The following is a 21,811-nucleotide window of genomic DNA, read 5'->3' on the forward strand; positions in this document are numbered from 1 at the left end:
GTAAGAAATAGGGGTGTCCCCATTCTCCAAATCCACAATTCTATTAGATTTTCGATTTTAAGGTCACGGTTCAATTCTTTTTTTTTTTTTTGTTAGCACAGATGGCTATGCCATTTTTAGACTAGTCTAGGATCAGTCATTTCAGTTCAGAATGATAATACTCCACCTCAGAGAGTCACTCAGGTAATACCAGGAAGTTCTGATGTGGAATTTCAAAATTAAAGCCCTCAATCCTCGTGTCCACCTTTGATTTTGAAGGTCCAGATTGTGACGTCATTTCAATCGAGATTGTGACACCCCTCTAAGAAATAGCCAGGATTTGAAGGTAGCTCCAAAACAATAGGGGGCAGCATAGCCGCTAACTGCTGGACTACTTCTAGGTAAAGAACTAAGAGACTGTCATATGAGAGAAGCTTGTAATTTTGGGTTGTATAATTAAAATTGGCTTGACCTGACATGACTAATTTGAGGACACTGCCAGGTCATAAGTGACTTTTTGAGTCACTTGCGTCCATCTATGTCCACATTGTAAGACATTTCAAATGATCTCCTAAGCTTATACTCAAATCAGTCACTATGTACCTGCTGGTGTGCAGGATGATCCAGTGCTACTTGAAGCACCTGTCCATGTGCAGGCACCCTCGCCTTACTGACCACCTCACCCCCAGCCAGGAGCACCATCTTCTGGATGTCATCCTCACTGAGCCAGGGAAGAGGCCGGAGATCTGGACTAATCCTGATCTTCCTGTGGTCAGCGTCTGGAAAGTCCTGCTCTGTGAAGCTCAGACACCAGCCACCCTCATCTTTCTTTGTGGCTGCCTCCTGTTTGGACAAAGCCTTTTTACAGTCCAACGACCCAGGATTCTTCTTCACTTCAAAGTGCTCCTCTGAGAGATGATGCTGTTTTTTGAGATCCCCGAAGGGCTTTTTCACAGCCTGCTGCTCCTTACTGACTTTGTCAGATTTCCCAGAGTGCTGTGTGTGTTTTTTCAAATCCTTGTAATGTTCTAGCTTTGCACTTGTATTTCTGCCACTTATTTGTGTTTCTGCATTCCTGTTTGTGTTTCCATCCTTCCATCTGCCTGCCTGTCTGTCTGAAGCTCGCCTGTCACTTGTTAGGGTGTCTTCCGAAACAGGGATATGTGCTGCTGTTGATTTGCTGTTTTCAGCATGAATGTATGTCAGTGCAGTGTGCTTCACCACAGCACTGTGGTTGCTTGGCTTAATTCTATGCTTTGGCCCTGTGTTGTTGACTGTAAACTCTGGGAGACTGGGGCGGTGATGACGGGTTGAATGCTGGACAGCGGCTGCCATCTCTCTTCTTTTAGAAGCAACGCCTTTGTGTTTATTTCTGCGCAATTCTGTGTGACTTCTCCCTTTGAAGCTGTTTTTGTCATCGCCAGCAGCATTCCCAAAAGGTTTAGGTGCCACTGAGTGTCTAGACGTCTCTTTCCCAGTGTATGTTTTCCAGGTGCTGCGTTGGATATGAGTGAGTGGCTGCTGGAAGGCAGAGTCTGGAGGGAGCTCCATGATCCTGGGCCCGGTTCTGAACTCCCCAGTTGAGCTCAGGGCACGGGACGACTGTCGGTCGGTGTCAGCGAGCGGCAAAGGAAGTGGGAGAGTAATTGTCATCACAGAGATCGTGAGGAAGAGGAGGAAGATGGGGGAGAGGACCAGCAGCCATTTTTCACCAATGCAGAGTTTTGACCACACTCGCCATGCCTGGAAGAAAAAATGGAAAAAAGACAGAAACAGAAGTTAGTGGGAGACCAACAGAACCATGATTATAATAGAGTGGAACCATAAATTGCAAGATAGCATTTTCACTAAACAGAATAGAGTGCTCAGATTCCTGTGGGGTTTAAAGGCTGCACTGCGATATCTTGGCTCCAGGCATGTGGAAAGCAAATGTGCTCATGATTCACACTATGCAAGGAAGAAAAAAGAGGAAAAAAAAAACAAGCTGCTTTGGCACGTTATTCTATTCTGTGATATCACAAGAGTGATGTGTAAACTTTGAGTTTATTGCCTAAAATGGAAATGAAAAGAAACAGCAGGAATCTAGTGACAAAGAGGGAGCAAAGCTTAAATGTCCTGTTTATGCTGCACAAATGTGAGTGGCAGAATATAAAGCTTGTGTCAGCCAGATCTGTGTTTCCAGTAGCTTACAGCAGAATTGGACTTATCAAGCTGAGACCAATATGATTGTGGCGTGCCCATAATTAAGTGCTGCCTTATGCATGCAATGCACAACGAGAGGAAAAGCCATATTTCACACAATGTGCTGTCACTGCCCCAACATGGCTTACTGTATACTCACTGACGGCTCTATAAGTGTGATTTTGCTGTAGGAATTCTAAGTGCTAGCCCTTTATTTACTGTGGAGTCAGGCTGTGTAGACATATTATGCCTCTCCATTTGATGCCTATAAAAAGAGAAAACTGCCGCTCTGTGAAACTGACATCCAAATAATAAAACCAAAATAAGGCCTTCAGAATATTTATTGTTGTGTCTTCCTGGGTTTGTGTTGGAGGAAGCCTCTATAGCAACACTTATTCTATGTGACAGCAACCATCCGAACAGAAACTACAAATAAAAATGTGTGAGGAATGCTGGCAGGTCCACAACAGACAGGGTGGTCTGCACTTAATGCTCACTGGAAAGATAAACACTAGAGGAAGCTCAGACCACCTTTCCCAATAACAAAGCTTTTTTTTTCTGAATCAGTCTAAGCTCTATTCCAATGCCCCACTTTATATCCCCACCTGTAAGAAAAGCAATAGGTGAAAGGCTGGATGACCCAGATAATGGATGTTTCTCCTCTCTGCCCCTGACTGCTCTCTCCCTCTCTGTCCTCCTCTCTTTTCCTCCATTTGGGTGAACGCAAAGTGAATGAATGTCTCAGACCCATGAGATGTGCTCCCCATCCTAAGAGCCGTTAACAACATTCCCAGATCCCTCCACCAGTGAAAGGATCCTATTATTCTTCCTCTGCACTGGAATGCCCTGAACCAGGATACTTAGCCAGCCTGACAAATTATACATACACAGTATGTATAATAAGTATAATTCAGACAGGCTATGTGTCTAGCCTCTTGGGGGTTTCTTTATATGCCATAATGAATAGTGCTGTCCCACTGATACTATGGAATCTACAATACTTTACTGAGGCAACACAATGAATACTAATCAGTCTACAACTGCTCAAAGGTGCTTGACTTTAATGTCATTCAATCACTACGCAACTTGGTGTGAGACTTAAGTAATTCACACAAATTTAACGTAGTCACTGCTGAAAGTATTGGCAGCCACTACTGCCCTCTAAATGGCTTTTTATATTTCACACTACTGAGTTGAATTTCACAGCAAATCTGCCTCTGCCTCACAGCAGGGGCATGACAAGTTAACAGTCAATGAAAACAAAAGATGTAGCTCGATGACGTCATGAAATAGCATGGGATCATGGTGGGTGTTGTCGTTATTGTTAAACAACCACCATTTTTAATGAAAATCTATCAATGCACAAGGTAATGTCACGTTTAGTTTAGTCACCCTCGCTGACTTCCTTCCCCACTGTGACATAATGTATCATCGAATGTTTTCCCAGAAATTATAGCCTACAGGCCACAAGCCTGGTTTACGGTGGAAATGCGCTATTTTAAACACTGCTTTACTTTCATTTTTCTTGCATACCTGGGTAAGAGTTGAGGCTAGCTGGAGCAAGCTGGAGGAAGCATCAAGTTACCAAGGAGACAATTGTCACCTTTCACCGAAGCATAAATTGAAAATGGTACACTGCTCTTTAATTTCTTTTGAAAGTGTCAAGCACCTAACCAGTTAATTACAAAAAAAACAAAAAAACATGTGAAATACAAGAAGTAATTTCCATTAAGTCAGGCACTACAACTGTCTCAATGAGCTCTGGTGCACCATGTCAGCCACCAGCAAGACTGTGACATGTGCCAGACAGAGAGGCTCTGAGTGAGGAGCACATTAGAGGACTTATTTTAACACTTGTTTTAGTTGCTGTGTCAGGGCTGGAGAATGGAGGCACACTGGACTGCATCTCCCAGTCAGCACTGACATAGTCACAGGTAGTTGTAAAGTTAATTTTGTTTGTGAGAGCTGCCCAGCAGTTGCTTGTCAGAGCTAATATTAGCCTGTCTGCCCTGGCTAACTTGACTTTTAGCTAATCATTCTTCTTCTCATACACTTTCTTTCCCCAGCTAGCAGCAAATTAACCTATAGATTGACATGCATAACCGCTAAAAAATAATGTCAGTCCCCTACAATCCTGATTGGTTACTATAAATAGATGCATCTCTGTGCAAAGAGATGTATACTTTCAACCCTGCTCTCCAGTTACAAGCCCACACTGATTCATTTGTCACTGCACTGAATCACCACAGCCAGACTCCTGTTTGCAGACTTCTCCTCTGCATGTAACACCCTACAGTCACTCACCTCTGCTCTTCATCCTTACACCAAGGAGTCACTGCACAGTAATGTGTTAACGCTTCACTCCCTTATACCCAGTGGTGTACTGTCTCTGCTTTCATACTACATCTCCCTCTTTGTTAGTACTTGTTTTGGCTGAGCATCACTACATTAGTGTCCAAACAATTGCAGCTTAGTGTGAATGTTGTCATATTCCGTCACTTTGTGTGGCAGATACTTGTGTTTTGGTGTTTTGTTTTCTGTTGTGCTTGCAGAGGTGCGTTGAGAAGCTGGGTGGAGCCGGCCATTTACCGGAGCAGCTGAGACTCACACACACCTGCAGCAGGTTGGCAATCAGCTGATAAGCCCTGCTCTCTGTGCTACCTGCTGCCAGATGATTTCGTCTCTTGATGTGGTACATGGCTCCAGCTAGATCGATTATTGTTAAGTCTACTAGTGTGTTTATTTGTCTCTCCTGGAAATCTAACTTGTCTGGTGTGTTATCTCTGTGCTCAGTATTCACCGGCACTCCTGCTTCTAGTGATCCTGCTCCAGCCGCCCAGCTCTCTGCGGCCAACTGCACTACCCTGTGCCTTTCACCAGTGCCACCGTGAGCTCCCTCACCTTCACCTACACAGTCTCCGATGATTCCAGCCTTGGACACTTCACATCATCAGCTGCTACTTCCCTTGTTAAGTCAATAAATTACCCTGAACTCTACTCCCTGCCTCCGTGTCCGCTTCTGGGTCCACACACCTTGAACAAAGTGTAACAAATGTGTCAACATGAGAATGTGTTGGTGGAACTGTGTTGCCTTCAACACTTCTCTACAGCAAACATACACAACCATGCCACAGTAAGCTCAACAGAGAGGGACATGATGCACTCACATGAAAAAACACACTCAATGTTTCATGTGATGTGGTTGGCTATTGTTACGTGTGCCCCTCTCTCTCTCTCTCTCTCTCCCTCTCACACACACACACACACACACACACACACACACACACACACACACACACACACAGCTCTTTCTGCTGCAGTAAGGATCACATTTTCTTTAAAGATGTAAGGATACAGAGTCTAAGTTATTGTTAGAGTTTCTCTTCTCTCTCAATAATAAACATGACACTATAACTGGCAGGCTAAAGATACTTTCCACTTGTAATCGCTCCAAGTTCTCTCTTTTCTTTCTGACAGGTCTTCTCACTGTGCTGCTCTGACAACAGCCGTAAGCCAGCAGCTTCTCAATACACACACACACACACACACACACACACACTGGTACTGTGTATATATATGTACACACACATGCAGTACCAGTCAAAAGTTGGGACACACCTTCTCATTCAATGTTTTTTCTTTATTTTTATTATTTTCTACATTGTAGATTAATATTGAAGACATCAAAACTATTAAGGGACACATATGTAGCCACCAAAGTAGCCACCTTTTCCTTTGATGACAGCTTTGCATACTCTTTGCATTCTCTCAATCAGCTTCATGAGGTAGTCACCTGGAATGGTTTTCCAACAGTCTTGAAGGAGTTCCCAGAGATGGTGAGCACTTGTTGGCTGTGTCCCAGTTCACTTTAAACCTACCAACACACTGAGGCAGAAACTTGTCCATCCTAAGGACTAAACACCCAGGCAGTAACAGAGTAATGTAGTTTAAGCTCTTCAATGCAGCCAAGACTGCACAGATGTCTATATTGGGAAGACAAAACAACCTCTCCATAAACGAATGGCACAACACAGGAGGACCAACTCCTTAGGTCCAGGTCCTGCTGTACACTTACATCTGAAGGAGAAAAAATCATTCCTCTGAGGACAATGTAAACATCTTGGCCAGAGAAGACAGATGGTTTGAAAGAGGATGTATGATCTACATCCTCTTTCAAACCATCTCAAACCATAAGTTTGATCTATGTCAAACTGGAATGACTGTCTTTGAACAGAGGAGGTGGCCTAAGACATTACTTATCACCCACCTACAATGCAGTACTGAGTTCTCTCCCTAGACAGCTTAACAACCATTCACACCTGGGCTCACCTAGCCTCAGCAACCCACATGAAGGCCGGTTGGATCAACGACCCACAAGTGGCCCTAACAACTCTGAAACTCAGAGCTCACACTTGGGCATTAACGACTCTGTAAGGACACTCCCACACAGAGTTTAAAAGCCTGCAACTCCCCTCCAGTTAGTTAGAACTGAAGAAGCCTCTTGGATGAGAGGTGAAACGTCTTCAAGAAACTGAAACAAGTCCAGTTGCCTACAATACAGCGCCTAGATTTACCATGACCTGGACGACTGAGAACCTTCATCAACACCTGAACAGTTGATGTTGAGATGTGTCTGCTACTTGAACTCTGTGAAGAATTTATGTGGGTTCTAATCTGAGGTGCTGTTAATTTTGCAGTTTCTGAGGCTGGTTAGTGTAATGAACTTATCCTCTGCTGCAGAGGTAACTCTTGGTGTTTCCTTCCTGGGGCAGTCCTCATGAGAGCCAGTTTCATCATAGTGTTTGATGGTTTCCGCGGCTTCACTTGAGGATACATTCAAAGTTCAAAGTATCAAAGTTGAAATTTTCCAGAATGACTGACCTTCATGTCTTTAAGTATTGATGGACTGTCGTTTGTCTTTACTTAGTTGAGTGGTTCTTGCCATACTATGGATTAGAACAGGAGTCAAATAGGGCTATTCACTGTATAGAACTGTGTACCAACCCTACCTTTTCACAACACAACTGATGGTCTCAAACACATTAAGAAGGCAAGAAATTCCACAAAATAACTCACACCTGTTAATTGAAAACCATTCCAGGTGACTACCTCATGAATCTGATTGAGATGATGCCAGAAGTGTGCAAAGCTGTCATCAAAGCGAAAGATGGCTACTTTAAAGAATCTAAAAAAAAAAAAAAAAAAAACATATTCTGGTTTTGTTTACTACATAATTCCATATGTGTTTTTTCATAGTTCTGATGTCAATATTAATCTACTATGTAGAAAATAATAGAAGAAAAACCATTGAATGAGAAGGTTTGTCCTAACTTTTGACTGGTACTGTATAACCTGCCAGCTGTGACAAGCCAGGTGTCTGACTACTCTCCAGCTCTTTTTTGTTTTCTTCCCTTTTCCTTTAATATCCCTGCTTTTCTTCTCTCCCAGCTGAGAGCTGGAGGGGAGGTATGCAGCATAAGGTTGAGACATGCAACAGGTGCTGCAGCCAGCCAGCTAGTCTTAGGAGAGGACGGAAAAGAAGAGGAGGACAAGGAGTCAGAGGAGAGGAAGAGGAGGAGGGGTAAGAAAGTCTAGAGGCAGCAAACTTTCTCATACGCCATCTACATTTCATTTCATCAGTGACAGAGGAAGCACGTACTATTACTTACTTTTAAAATAACTGATACCACACTGTTAAAATACTTGTCCTGCATTGAAAATGTTAATTACAGCAACACTGTATAACTATTTTTACGTTATAATAACAGCTTCAAAATCATTTTGATGGTACAGTGGCTTCAAATAGTGTGAATGGTGTTTCTGTCTCAGACATTCCATCCCCTATCACTTGTTTGTGCACAAAGTGAGAAACTTAAAATTCCTGGACCTTTCCCTTTATCCAGATCTGCACCAAAAGTTAACAGGGTCTACTTTGGGCCATGAATCATCCGCCACCCAAGTTCAAAGTTTTTATGTATGCTGACAAACCAACCAACAAACGGACATGGGTGAAAACATGACCTCCTTGGTGGAGATAAAAAAAACAGTGAATCCTCACATTTGACAAGTTTCAACCATGACATTTTTTTTTTGCATTTTTTCATGAAAAATCATTTAAACCATTATCAAAATAGTTGCCATTCAGCTTTAATCAATTACTAACCAAATGATTTAGCTCTACTTGTATGTATTTTTAGGTGTAGTAGTTTAATTTAAGCTCTCTGTATGTTTTGTATGTAAAAGTACATCTTAATCTGTAAAGTAACTAGTATTTAAAGCTGTTAAACAAATGCAGTCCAGGAAAAAGTACAATAATTCCCTCTGAAATGTAGTGAGTTTAAGTATAAAGAAGCGTGGATTGAAAAACTCAAGCAAAGTACCTCCACTTTATATGTCAGAACTTGCGCTTGTGCTAAAATACACCAGATGGAGGTCCTCACATCAACAACAGGGAAGTGGCCATCAGGTTAGGAGTATATTAGCAAACCATCTGTGCTGTAGCTGTTGTTATAAAACTAGAACAAAGATACAAAGAGACTCAGTACATTCTTCCAAAGCGCAAACTGGTGTGTGTAAATTGTGTAAATTGCTGAGAGTAGACCAAAAAAAGAGAGGGGAACTGACTCCATGAATGATAATTTACTGAACACTGTATTAATTATCCTAACCAGAATAGGAGTTACAGTAATAATACGTATCATAGGACATAAACTCTCTCAAAAGCTCTACTAAACTGCTCCTAAACAAAGATGCATGTTGCAACATTAAAAGGTGTAAATCGTTGCAAACCCTCCTCCACCCCATTCACCTCCAGAGCCCCAGGTCTGAGCCCAGCAAGCCCGCTCCTTTTCACATCCATCCAGATCTCAGCCATTCTATTCATCCAAACACCTTCACCATCACGACCGTCAACACCACCACCACCGGTGTTTTATGAAGAGAAATATGTATCAGAAGTATTTGTAAATGCACAAACAATGATCCATAAATATTCCATGATTTGCAAATGAGTTTTTCTATCCACAAACACAAAATTCCTTAGTCGTGACTTATGAGTTGTCATTTCAATCTGCATTTGTGGATCGAGCAATACACATATTCATTCATTCTGCTAATGACGTAATTTTGAGACATAATTTTGTTTCGCCTTTCTGCGATCCACACGTGTGCCCCCCACCCCGACTAGGCAGCAGTGTTGTTCTCTGCCTCGATGGCACGAGTGCATCCAGGGATTTCAGTGAGCCTGTGACAACATGTTGATAATATAGCTGGGCAAGGAGACTCGCCCGCTGTGCCTGTGTTAGTAAGGAAAAATCATTTGAAAATGCTTAAAAGTTGATTCATTAAATCAGTTACTTTAAAAGAGAAGTGATTGCAAATGCTGATAAAAACATTAGCTTTAGCTTACTCAAATATGTTAATCTGGCTCAAGTTAAAATGTTAGCTAGTTACCATTAACAATGCCAAGTTTAAGGAATAACTTTGGTATTTTTAAACCTACACAATTTGGTCCCTAATGACTTATAGGTACAAATAGGTTTGAAATTGGTCCAGTATATCGCCTCAGCTGGTATCCGGGGCTGCAACATAATGCTTGAGGGCAAGTGTGCCCATCAAAGTAATGTTACGTCCACGAAAGTGTTTTTGCCACTGATAGCTTCAGGTTTTCAAGTGTCCAACATAATGAAAAGGATCCGTACAGAGATGGACCTTTCATGAAAGGCTAAGATTGTTAATTTAATCACAAACTGCCGTTATATTGCTCTCTTTACAGCCACCAAACTCCATTGACAAAAACAGTGATTTTAGCTCAGAACGAGGGAGTTGCTGGTTTACCGCAGCCTCGATCTGTTAATAAATAATATGTTTGTGTTATTATGTGACTTGGTTCGAATCTAACCCAGACCTCTAGAACACTAAAGCTACTCGTTAACAAAAAGGTGGATTAAGAAGTTAAATTGGCAGATGCATTGTAACAGTAGAGTTAAATCCCAGTTTGCAGCTCTGTTATTACAGTTAGATTAGACTGAAAAGATAATATCTGTTTTTAATAACATTTAGAATGTGAGGTTTAATTTCTGATTACAGAAACTGGTGGAGACTATGGCTCAGGCTTCATTGACTGCAATAATAAGAGCAGCCAATACTTCTTCAAACATTTCTGTTGCATCATCAATATAACCCTGCATCCTCCCCAACACAACTGCTCAGACATGCCATGCCACCACACAGCCATCCCTGCTCACACCCCAATATTCCAATAAGAAAACTGAACTCCTTAAATATGGCTAGCATATGTATTTTGTTGTATTTTCAACAGAACTGAGAGATAACCCACATTTCTTCTGCATTCACTACGCTTTTCTGCCACTTCTCCAATTATTTTCAGTTCCGTTTATATGCAATGGAGACTGCAATACAGTACACATAATTCAGAATGGTGTACTCAGTGGTGGAATGTAACTAAACCATTTTGTTACATATATATGATCACAAAATGTTTTAGGAAATATGATGGCAGATACACAGTAGATTTAACAAGATGTTTAGTGTAACCTGGGTGTAGAGTGGGTAATGTCACTGAGGAAATTAACCTGCACTGACCACAGTTACTGCAGTGAACATGGTAAAATGTATCTCAGCAGTATCTTCGCTGTTCCTAGGACTGCGCTCTTCTGGACAGAGATCTCGGATGTTTTTTCCTGTAATCTGCTGGAGCCACTCTCCCAGTTTCGGGGTCAAAGGGTCAAGCGCTCCTATTTCAGCCCTTGGTATTTCTTAAGCTTCTCGTGTTCCTTCTTCCGGATGTTGCGGTCACTTAGGATTGCTACATAAATCACCACTGCCTTCTTCTGATGTTTGTCACAACGATGTCCTGTTGGTTAGCTATCATCAGTTTGTCGGTCTGTATCTGGAAGTTCAACAGGATCTTGGCTTGGTCATTCTCCACCACCTTCAGAGGTGTCTCCCATTTTGACCTAGGGTCATAGCCCATACTTAGCACAGATGTTCCTGTACACTATACCAGCCACTTGGTTATGGCTCTCCATGAGCACCCTGCCTGCCTGCATCTTACAACCTGCTGTTATGTGCTCGATTGTCTCAGAGGCATCTTTCCACAGCCTGCATCTGGGGTCCTGTCTGGTGTGTGTGGGGATTAAACAGTTTTGGATTCAGAAATCAATGTATGGTGGAGAACATATCAGGAGGAGGGGAGATTCCCCTTCACCTAAGATGTGGGAAGTTGTCAGTGAACAGGTCAGGAAGTCATATGAGGGGCAATTCTCTTCGCCTAAGGTGTTAACAGGGTGGTAGATAGGATTACTCTTACCGTCCAATAAAACATTAAAGGGTCACTGCCCTGGGAAAGGCATGATCAACACAAAGATAGGGGGGTCATTGTTTGGGGAAGGAGTGATAAACAACTGTCGTAAATTATGTAACCACTGTTCTGTTGTATTTAAGTCAGAAACATTTGAAAGACAGGAGAGAACACTGTGGGGCTTCTCTCCATGCTGCATGTATTAAAGAGATCTGATTCATCACACCAAAAAAAAATCTTCAGAGAATTAGTAACTCAGCAGTTCATCACTTGGGTCCATCTTCCTGATGTACTCATTGATGTTTGTTGTTTCAGGTGTTGATTGCTTGGACCTTGTTCTTACCATTCAGCTGACATTTCAGGACTTGGCTTACTCTATGTAGGTATTTGACTGTCATGGTTTCCATTTGCTTGTGGGACCCCAAGGTACTTGTAGCTGTCTACATCTGCTATGTTGCCTTCTGGTAGTTCAACCCCTTCAGTTCTGATCATCTTCCCTCTCTTCGACCACACTAATCTAGTCTGAATGAAATTCTGATGTCGTTGCTGTAGATCCTTATGATGGGAATCAGTGAGTCGATATAGCTTGATGTCATCCATGTAGAAGAGGTGGCTGATGATTGCTCTGCTCTGAAACTGGTATCCATAGCCGCTCTTTGTGCTGACCTGGCTGAGGGGGTTCAGGCCTATGCAGAACAGCAATGGGGACAGAGCATCTCCTTGGTATATTCCACACTCTCTAGATGTTTCTTCCACAGTCCTTTCTTCACAGTTATTGATGAAGGCACTTAGTGTCCTGTTGATCTTATACAGTTCCAAGCATTCCAGTATCCATGTGTGCGGCATCAAGTTGTTGGCTTTCTTGAAGTCAATCCAGGAGCAGATTTGACTGTCTGGTCTTACAATCTGACCGCTCTGTCGACCAGCAGCTGATGTTTCTCTGGTTTTTCTGCACTCTCATGTATTGAACCATCCGCCTACCTATCCGAGCCACTATGATGCCTAACAGGAGCTTCCATGTTGTGCAGAGGCAGGTTATAGGGCAGTAGTTGGATAGGATTGCCGCCCTTCTGGTTCATTTGTGCTGCCAGGCGTTCATGGTGTAAGTCAGTAGGTATGAATCGTGTCAGGACCAGGTGCTGTCTCCATACTTGACACTCTTTCTGTAGTGTATCTCTTCAGGCGGGTAGCCAAGGCTGGGAGTCTTTGTATGGCAGTCTCCAGTGCCTCAGATATGGACAGCCTGTTGTACTTCTACAATAGCCCTTTCTTCAGTTCTGATGATCTGCGAACTTATTTCCATGGAGGACCCTGTGTCTTGTGGCTACTGTTGTTCATTTTGTGGCCAAGCATCTCAAGGATGACTGCTGCTGTAGTGTATATCAACTTGTTGGTTTCAGTTATGGACTCAGTAGGTGTTATGGTGTTTAGTGCTGCATTCACATCTTCTAGCAGACTTTCAGAGGGTACTGTATCACTTAAACGTGGTAGTCGGCACTGGAAGTTCCAGGTTCGTCATGATCTCTGGTCAGCTGCTCATGTTAAGCGTGTTGGGACTTGTTGTTACTGGGGCCCACTCAAAAACGAGGTAGGCTGGGAGAGTGAAGGACCTTGCCTAACCCCTCGATTCCACCAGATATGTGTCCGCTGCGTTACAACTCCGCCACGGCAGCAAAGCTGATCGGTTTCACTTTAGTCTATGTGTTAACTTCCACCAGGTCCGCTGCACTGCATGTCTGCTGCGTCCCGGCTCCAGCAGTCCGCAGCCCTCCAGAGCAGATACGCAGGACTTCTATGTCCGGCGGATGCCGGCGCACGATGCAGCAATTCAGCCAAATTCAGCACAGAGCAGACAGGAAGTCAAACACAAAACAACAAGATGACATCTGGTTCATTTTCAAAATAAAACACTCCGTGTTGATGCCAGCCCAAAAACCTAAAAAAAGAGACAAATACAAGCACTTTTTCTAAACCTTCGGTCGGGAACACTTTGTGTTGTTGTGTTTATAACACATACCTATAACTGCGGTCGTGGGTGATTATGTAATTATTGCGGGAACTCCTCGGTCTTGTAACTCCAGCTGTTCAGTGGAGCTGCGCCGTGGTGGACTTAAAACACAGCTGGTGGGGGGTGCCGGACGACGGACGATGCAGCAAAACCGTACTGGAGCCATAACGCAGTGGACATGCATCCAGTGGAATCTTAGCGTTAGGGCCCACCTGGACATGGATTCGATCCTTCCACCTCCTATACCGAAGCACAGCGGTAACCATATATATAGTATAACTATAAAGAAGGAATGAAAAAAGTAAAGATGTCTGGAAAGTAAAATAGGTGTTAACTTACAGAATATAAGAGGGACAGAAAATAAAACAGAGGGAAATTGAGACAAAAGCTGGGCATGCAAATGACAGTTGGTGAGAAAGGAGCAAGAGGAAAAGAAGAAGAAAAAAAGACAGACTTATATATGGATGTGTCAGTAGAAGTTAAAGGACTCCATAGGTACTTGAAACAATAAAAGTAGTAGTACTTATTTTAGGAATGCTACCAAATGATGTAGCAGTAGTTTCTAGCAATAGTGACAGTAAAAACTGAGAAACACTGCTTTTGACCAAAAAGCACAATCACAGGCTCAAAAAGCTGGGAAACTCAAAACAGGGTTTAATTTGTCAGCAGGCAGAACACATTACACAAACAGGATGAACGGGGAAAGGGTTAAGGCAGGCAAAAAAAAAGAAGCCAAAACACTAGTATTGTTCAAAATCGCAAGCACGGGCAGGCAGATACTAGCAAAACAAGAGGGCTAAATGAAATGACTCCTCAATTAAATGTTGATAACTGTAATGGAGTATTGAAGGAAAACTTTAAATAAACATGTCTTCATATAAAGTATAGGTCAAATGAAGAACAAGCACACTAATGGCTGAATTATGGTACTTCTAACGCAGGCAAAGGAACAGGCTTTGTAGTAGGATGAAAACACCGGCAGAGGCAGCAGGACAGGTTGACCAGGGCCAGTTCGAGGAAAGGTGAGTGAACAACAGTAATGTTTTTAAAGAATTACAACATGAATTCACCAATTGAACAACCTATGTAGATATTCTGATTGTTTTTCAAAAGGAAAAGATAACTTTTCTGCTTTTGTTTTGAAGTGAGAAAGAAGAGACATCAATGGCAAGGACAATGAATCAAATGTGTTGCATTGTCACTAATGTAATAAAGCTTTCATAAGTATAAAACTGAGTTTGCAAGATTCTTTAGCCTTTTTTTTTTTTTTTTAAATTGTCCCTTTTTTTGTATTTTAACAAATAGAATAAAGGTTTTCCAAATATGAAAGGATAATATAGTCAAGTCTAGGTACAGTATGGTGTGTTTTTTAAGGAGACCATGTCCAATGTTGTCTTGATGTGAATGTACTCTAGACCAGTTTTGACAAGTCTATGCATAGTGGTTTTTGAGGAAGACCTGGTCTAATGCGGCCTACATGTGAAGAAAATCCGGAAAATGTTCCCTTTTTTGGATTTTCCACAGATAGAGTAAAGATTTCACAAATCTGAAACTGTGTTGTAATGAATCTTTTGTCTCTCCTGAATAATGTAGCCTGGACTGTGGATTGAGTTGACTCACATCAATTTTATTTATATAGCACAAAATCACAATCACATTGCCTTAGTGGGTACAATCTGCACAGTGAATGACATTCTCTGTCCTTAGACCCTTGATTTAAAAGAAACCCTTTTAGCACGGGGAAAAAAAACTGAAGAAACCTCACGAAGATCTGGATCTGGCACACGTGTGGATCGTAGAAAGGCGAAATGAACGTTTCAAAATTATTTCATTGGCAGAATGAATGAATGCATGTATTGCTCGATCCACAAAAGCAGATTCAACACTTGACACACATAATTGCAAATGTTCAAATGACATTTCATAAAAAATGCACACGCAAAAAATGTTTTTACATTTTACAAACAATAAATTTACAAAAAGACACATTTTCACAAATCATAGCACATTCATTTAAATGGCAACATACGAGTCACAAGTGAGGAATTTAGTGGTTGTGGATAGAAAAACTCATTTGTAAATCATGGAATATTTGTGGATCATGGTATGTGCATTTACAAATACTTTTGAGAAATATCTCTCTCCATAGTGTCTAGACTCTATCTAGATATCCTATTGTAGGGCTGGGTATTGTTAAAAAATGTTGATAACGATACCAATACCAATACCTTGACTTTGGTTCCTGAACAAAACATTTTTCAACACTCATTTTATGAAACCCATTTTAACAAAAGATTACATTACACATACATGTGGTTAGCCCTGTCTCTTGGCATAACCTAGTCTTTTTCTATCAGCACAACAAGCATGCTGTATGCTCACTGGGTCACTGACGCTGATACAGGGTATGTGCAGAAATCCTTAAGTTAAATTTAATACCTTTTAAGACCTTCTTAAGACCCTTTCCATACATTTTAAGACATCATCCCCACTTCAAGTTCCAACCGGTTACATCAGCGACAGACTTGCATTTACTAGATATTGCTTGTAAGATAGCACAACTAAACAGTCTAACACATTTGCCCAAGTTTGTGCTAACAAATACAACATTATTCAAATAGGCAGGGTGGGAACAAAAACTAAAAATGAAATATATTAAACTTGAGCTAATGGTGAGCTTCAGGAGGGTCATGTTATCACAAATACCTAGTGGTGGAAGAAGTATTAAAATATTTTACTCAAGTCAAAGAAGCAATACAACAATGTTAAAGTACTCCACAACCGGTAAAAGTTCTGCATTCAAAATCCTACTTAAGTAAAAGTGCAATATAATTAGCTAAAAGTATTCAAAAGTAAAACTCATTCTGAAAAATATTGGCCCTGTGACTGATATATTATTAGATCATTTATCATTAGATTATTAATATTGCATCAATTCTGTTGTAGCTGTAATTACTTTATATACTATTAGGTAGTTACATCCAGTTGTTCCTAACCTAGGGATTGGGCCCCTCCAAAGATAAATCTGAGGGGTGCTGAGATTATTAAACGGGGTAGAAAATAAGAGACAATGTTCTGCTACACAAATTTGTATTATTTTTTACGGAACTTTAATCTAATCTTGGCTTTTTTGTGAAATATTTCAGATTTTTCCCTCGAAGAGCCTCGGGTATCTATTTAAATTAAACCATTGGCCCTATTTAGATGGTCTATAGCGCATGGTCTAAAGTGCAGTGCGTTTAGGGCATATCTAATTTTGTTAGTTAAACGGCGAATAATCTGGGCTCCAAGTGCGGCGCATGATGCAAAGAGATGGTACTTAGACTCTGAATTAGTCATGGGTGTGTTTTGGGTGGAACATAAATCAAACCAATCTGAGTATCATCTTCCATTCCTTTTAGAGCCAGGTGCGCCAGGGCCTGACACATATTAAACAGTGGCACTCATCTTGGCTGAGGGAAAGGGATGTGATCCTCGGCTGCTGGACCCTCTGCCCCACCATTTCACAATCATCTGTCCCATCAACAACTCTGTTTAACTGCATATAAAAAATACACTGTTAAACAGAGAAGGAGTGTGTGTGCACGATTCTCAGTCCGTGGATCAGGGGTCATAAAAAGTATTATCCTGATCAATAAAGGGTGGGATGAGAGGGGGGAAATATGTCCTTAATGTGGAAAATCTTAATGACATTACCTGCATTGACCCTCCAGCAGCAGAATCGATATGTGTATTTGTACATTAACATGCGCATTTGTGCACAAGGAACAGCTGATGAACTTAATTGATTATTTAGAACTCCTTTGGAGAGGGTATAACTACAACCTCTAGTTTTGCTGATTAAATGTGCCACGATATTTGTTACAGTACAGTACATTACTGCGTTCATGGAAATGTTTAAAATAACTGAAAGCAGCCTCTCAAATCATAAAATCAGTGTATGAACGGTGTGAACCCGCCTGTGTAGGTGCATCTAATGTGTCCTTTAAAAAGCAGGAAACAGACTGCACTTTTGACTATAGATCAGCTTTTTGTTGGTTTATGGGGCTGTCACTTTCTGCTGCCTCAAAATAGCAATGACTGACCACACCTCACTTTAAGACCAACAAGCCCAGGGGATGACAACAGCGTCAGTCTGAAACTAGCAATGACACTTTCGCTGTGCTGTGCACTGCTTTGCGCAGAGCGTAAGATAGAGCCCTATATGAGGAGTTAAGAGGGGCAATGTCTGGTAACAACTCATGGGCACACAATGATTAAATTCAGGCAAACTTTACCTATTTGGATAGATATGCATATTGAAATCAAGCTATAAAACTTAATACCTTGGAAAATGGCATTAAAGACTTTTTAATACTAAAGGACCTTAATTTTCGTGAAATTGATTTATCAACTTTAAATATATTTTAAGACCCTGCATACGCCCTGTCATAAGATTAACACCCAAGTTATTGAAATTTGGTATGGGATGACAAGCCATTTTTTGATACTCAGTAGTATTAAGTCAATTCAGTTGGTGCCAAAAAAGAAGTATGATACCCAGCCCTATCCTATACCACACAGGGCTTCATTACCAATTTAAAATACGATGATGTCACGATGGCATCTAATTGCCAAAGACTTTTAACATTTCTCATCTTTATTGTTCACATGTCAATAAATGCTTGTCACTCTCTCCTGATTGAGCTGCATATATGTTTATGCTGTTAAATGACTTGTGATTTGGTGTTCTTAGCGTGGGAGTGCAGAAACTGCCTCTTCCCTGGTTAACATCAATGAAATCCCTGTTTTAAATGAGAAATCAACAGAGATAACTGCCTGATACAGTTTTTCTACATAGAAAATATTACAGAGATTATAGAGAATATAGAGCACTGCAGCCAATGGAAGAGGAGACGAGGATTAAAGATCTTGTCTTACTTTATTTTCAAATGTCTGTATTTTCAATTTAGGCTTTGCAATACAGAAGGAAAAGGCATCATTCCTGTAGGGAAGGCTTAGAGGGAGGAAAAAAGCAAAGAAAAAACAAGCATCATTTTACTGGGGAGTGAGTGAGATAGTTGTGGTCTACAACTTAAACCCATTTTGCCTATGTTTATATTTTATTCACAGTATGCTGAATTAGTTGCGTTATAGCAGTTCCTGTTTGCAATATACCCTTGTTACTATCACTGGATTTTTAATGTACAAATCAAAATAGATATACTGCTTGTGAAGCACTGAATGAAGTCATTTGAGTGACTATATATAGTCACACACAAACACACACACGCACATACATATCCATATATGGATTAAAAATGAACGTTTTTATTTATTTTTACACCAAACCTTACCTATATTTGTCTTGCAGTGCCAGGAGGAGTATTTCCTCTCTTACAGCCAAGACGGGTCAGAGCTTGTCTTTCTGTGCTTGCCGGTGTGTGGAACTGTCAGTGCATGGGGCAGGGCTAGCTTCCCTACCCTCCACAGTGGAGGAGTTACAAGCATCCTCACCACTGGTTCCAGGTTCAGGTTTGGTAGTGGTAGGTTGGGTGACGACATTCGGGGTTGTGACGCTATTGAAATACCTCCCTCTGGGGCTGACATTCGTTCATTTCGGTTTTAGTGTTGCACTGAACATACATCTTCAGCTCCATTACTGACAATCAAACCAGATCCTCTTCTTTGCTGTGCATGTAAGCAGGGATAAGCCACACCTTCGGTAGGGACACAAGAGAAAATCATTCACGGCTCAGGAGTGAAACGCATATAGTGCAGTGCTAGGTATAATAAGCTTTGTGCATCTCAATGTCAGACCTTGATGACACCTTTAAATTGCAGAAATTAAATACAAGAGCACGTGTTGTTAATATATGTAAGGCACTGAAGAAAAAGGAACGAAGGAATGTACTACTCCACAGGCTAACATGCCTGAGGCAGACAAATGCATCAATAAGCTGTGGAAAAGCTGAAGTAATATGAACCAGTATGATACACATACACACATACAGACAGACACACACACACACACACACACACACACACACACACACACACACACACACACACACAATGGAATGAAGGTGTCACAGCTGAAAATGATGCATGTAGGCAGTTGCACGTGTGGATAAGCAAATGCATCGGCAAGCAGACAGTATGAATTCCACCCTGTATGCGTTTCCAGATATTTCAATTTATGGTGCATACTGATTTATGTATTTCAGTACTCTCCTGTGAACAAGCATATATCTAATGATTTCTACAGCAACCTTACATTGCTCTTCCTGTAGAGAAACGTGAGCAGTCCTCCGTGCTGCTCTCCAGTCAGCGACTTTCTCCTCAGATCAAATTACAAAAATAAAATGAAAAATGATCTAAATTAGCAGATGATGATCTTTATGAAGAAGGTTTCTAATAAAGAGAAATCTATAACGGGGTTACATCTTCTAAAAGAACTCATGGTTTTGAACACTCACATTTTTTAAAATTCTAGTTTACTTTCCTCACAAAAGCTGTGGACTTAACGGCCTGGTTTTCCCTCTGGGGCTGACGTTCGTTCATTTTGGTTTTAGTGTTGCAGAAGCATCCAAACATTCAATCAATGCCCATATCAGACAGATATGACCTCAGCAAACTCAGCTTTTTAACATACCATCTTCACGTTCTGTTCCTAGACCAAGACCTCATAAAAACCTCACACCATTTTTAAACAACTCATAGTCCCTCAGGGGTGTTTAAAAACAACCATACACGTAATTAAACCACAGCTCCCCACACATTTTTAATAGTTACTCCATTGATTTTCTCCAGAAAGTTGGGGTCACTTGGACTTGCAAGAGATAGAGTTACCATGTTTGCAGCTCTTTGAGGCTGTACTTCAGCATAACAATTTGTCTGATTCTTTGAATCAGGATAAATCTTTCGAAAGTCAAGATGCTGTGGAACCAAGTCCTTTATCACCTATTGTTGTCTTAAAAACAGGTATTTTGTTACAAACCAAAGTACTGGACAAATTAAAATTCGACTTGATGATGGCGCTAGAGGAGTGAAGTGTGTGGACCCCAGGAAGAATAGCTTCTACCTTTGTAGTGGCTAATGGGGATCTAAATAAAATAAAATAAAAAGGGCTCACTAAAGTTATTTTAATTCATCCTGATGGGTACCATTAATGTCTATGTCTAACTAAATGTCTCACAATTTTAAGGCAATCCATCTAATAGTTGCCAAGATATTTCAGTCAGGACCAAAATGGTGAAATGACCAAAAAACAGACCAAGAGACAAACTTACTGTTCCTCAAGCAATGCTGCTAGCATTGGTAAACAGAAATGATAAAACTCAATGCAGCAAGAGGCAGGTTCAGACATTTCAAACCTTTATCTACAGACTAAATAACATAACTGTTGTTATGACGACGGCAGCGCATGCAGTTGCAGCGACCAGTAACTCCTTAAATCTTTGCTACTTTTTTGATATATTTTTCCATGCCTTCATCAGAAATCAGAAATTCAACAGCTGGTGAGCTGTTGAATTTCTGATGCTCGAATTTAAGATAACATTGACCATATTTTCTGTCCCGAGAATTAACCAGTGTTTTTATAGTTGCTGTATACATTCCCACAGACGTAAACTCAAAAAATGCACTGCACGAATTGTATGATGTCATCAGCAGCAACATGACTAAGCAACCAGATGGAATTTACATTGTGGCTGGTGATTTTAATCACATAAAACCCGAGAACTGTTTTACCTAAATTCCACCAGCATGTCCAGATCCCCACCAGAGGAAGAAATATCCTTGACCATGTGTATACAAATATTCCTGGCAGCTACAAAGCCCTCCCACGTCCTCACTTTGGCCTGTCAGATCATATTTATCTGCTTCTTCTGCCAACATAATCTCAGGTTATAAAGAGGGTCAAACCATCAGTAAAAACTATTAAAGTGTGGACAGATGAAGCTACAGCAGCCGTACAGGACTTGAGTGCACAAACTGGCATATGTTCAGAGATGCTGCCACTCAGCATAACAACGTCAGTCTTGAAGAATATACATCTTCAGTGACATCATATATCAGCAAATGTTTTGATGATGTGGTAATCACAAATACAGTAAAATTACTCCCCAACTCTAATGCCTGGATGAATGGAGAGTTGAGGGCTCTTTTCAGAGCCAAAAAAGCTGCCTTTAAGTCAGGTGACAAGGAAGCATATAACACAGCCAGAGCAAGACTGAAAGCTGGCATCAAGGAGGCAAGAAGGATACATCAGCAGAGACTGGAGAGGGACCTCAACACCAACAGCAGTAAAGATATGTGGCAGATGATTCAAAATGTCACAG

At 41.1% G+C, this 21,811-nt stretch overlaps 1 protein-coding gene across 5 annotated transcripts in view; it reads right to left on the bottom strand.

Annotated features, from left to right (window-relative positions):
• gask1a (golgi associated kinase 1A) overlaps positions 1-21,811 on the bottom strand; it is a 70,336-nt gene that overhangs the window by 34,349 nt on the left and 14,176 nt on the right. For 3 of the 5 annotated variants that reach the window (XR_014622965.1, XM_084357565.1, XM_084357564.1), the window contains exon 2: positions 583-1,722. Coding sequence is in view for 4 of the 5 variants with exons in the window: in XM_084357565.1 (XP_084213691.1) it covers positions 583-1,722 (1,140 nt within the window). In the remaining variant the exon portion in view is untranslated. Of the gene's footprint in view, positions 1-582; positions 1,723-18,826; positions 19,190-20,761; positions 20,814-21,811 lie in introns of those variants that run through there. The other 2 variants (XM_084357567.1, XM_084357566.1) reach the window with 2 other exon arrangements.

This window comes from Pagrus pagrus, assembly GCF_965226575.1.
Source record: "Pagrus pagrus genome assembly, chromosome: 7".
Classification (NCBI taxonomy): domain Eukaryota; kingdom Metazoa; phylum Chordata; class Actinopteri; order Spariformes; family Sparidae; genus Pagrus; species Pagrus pagrus.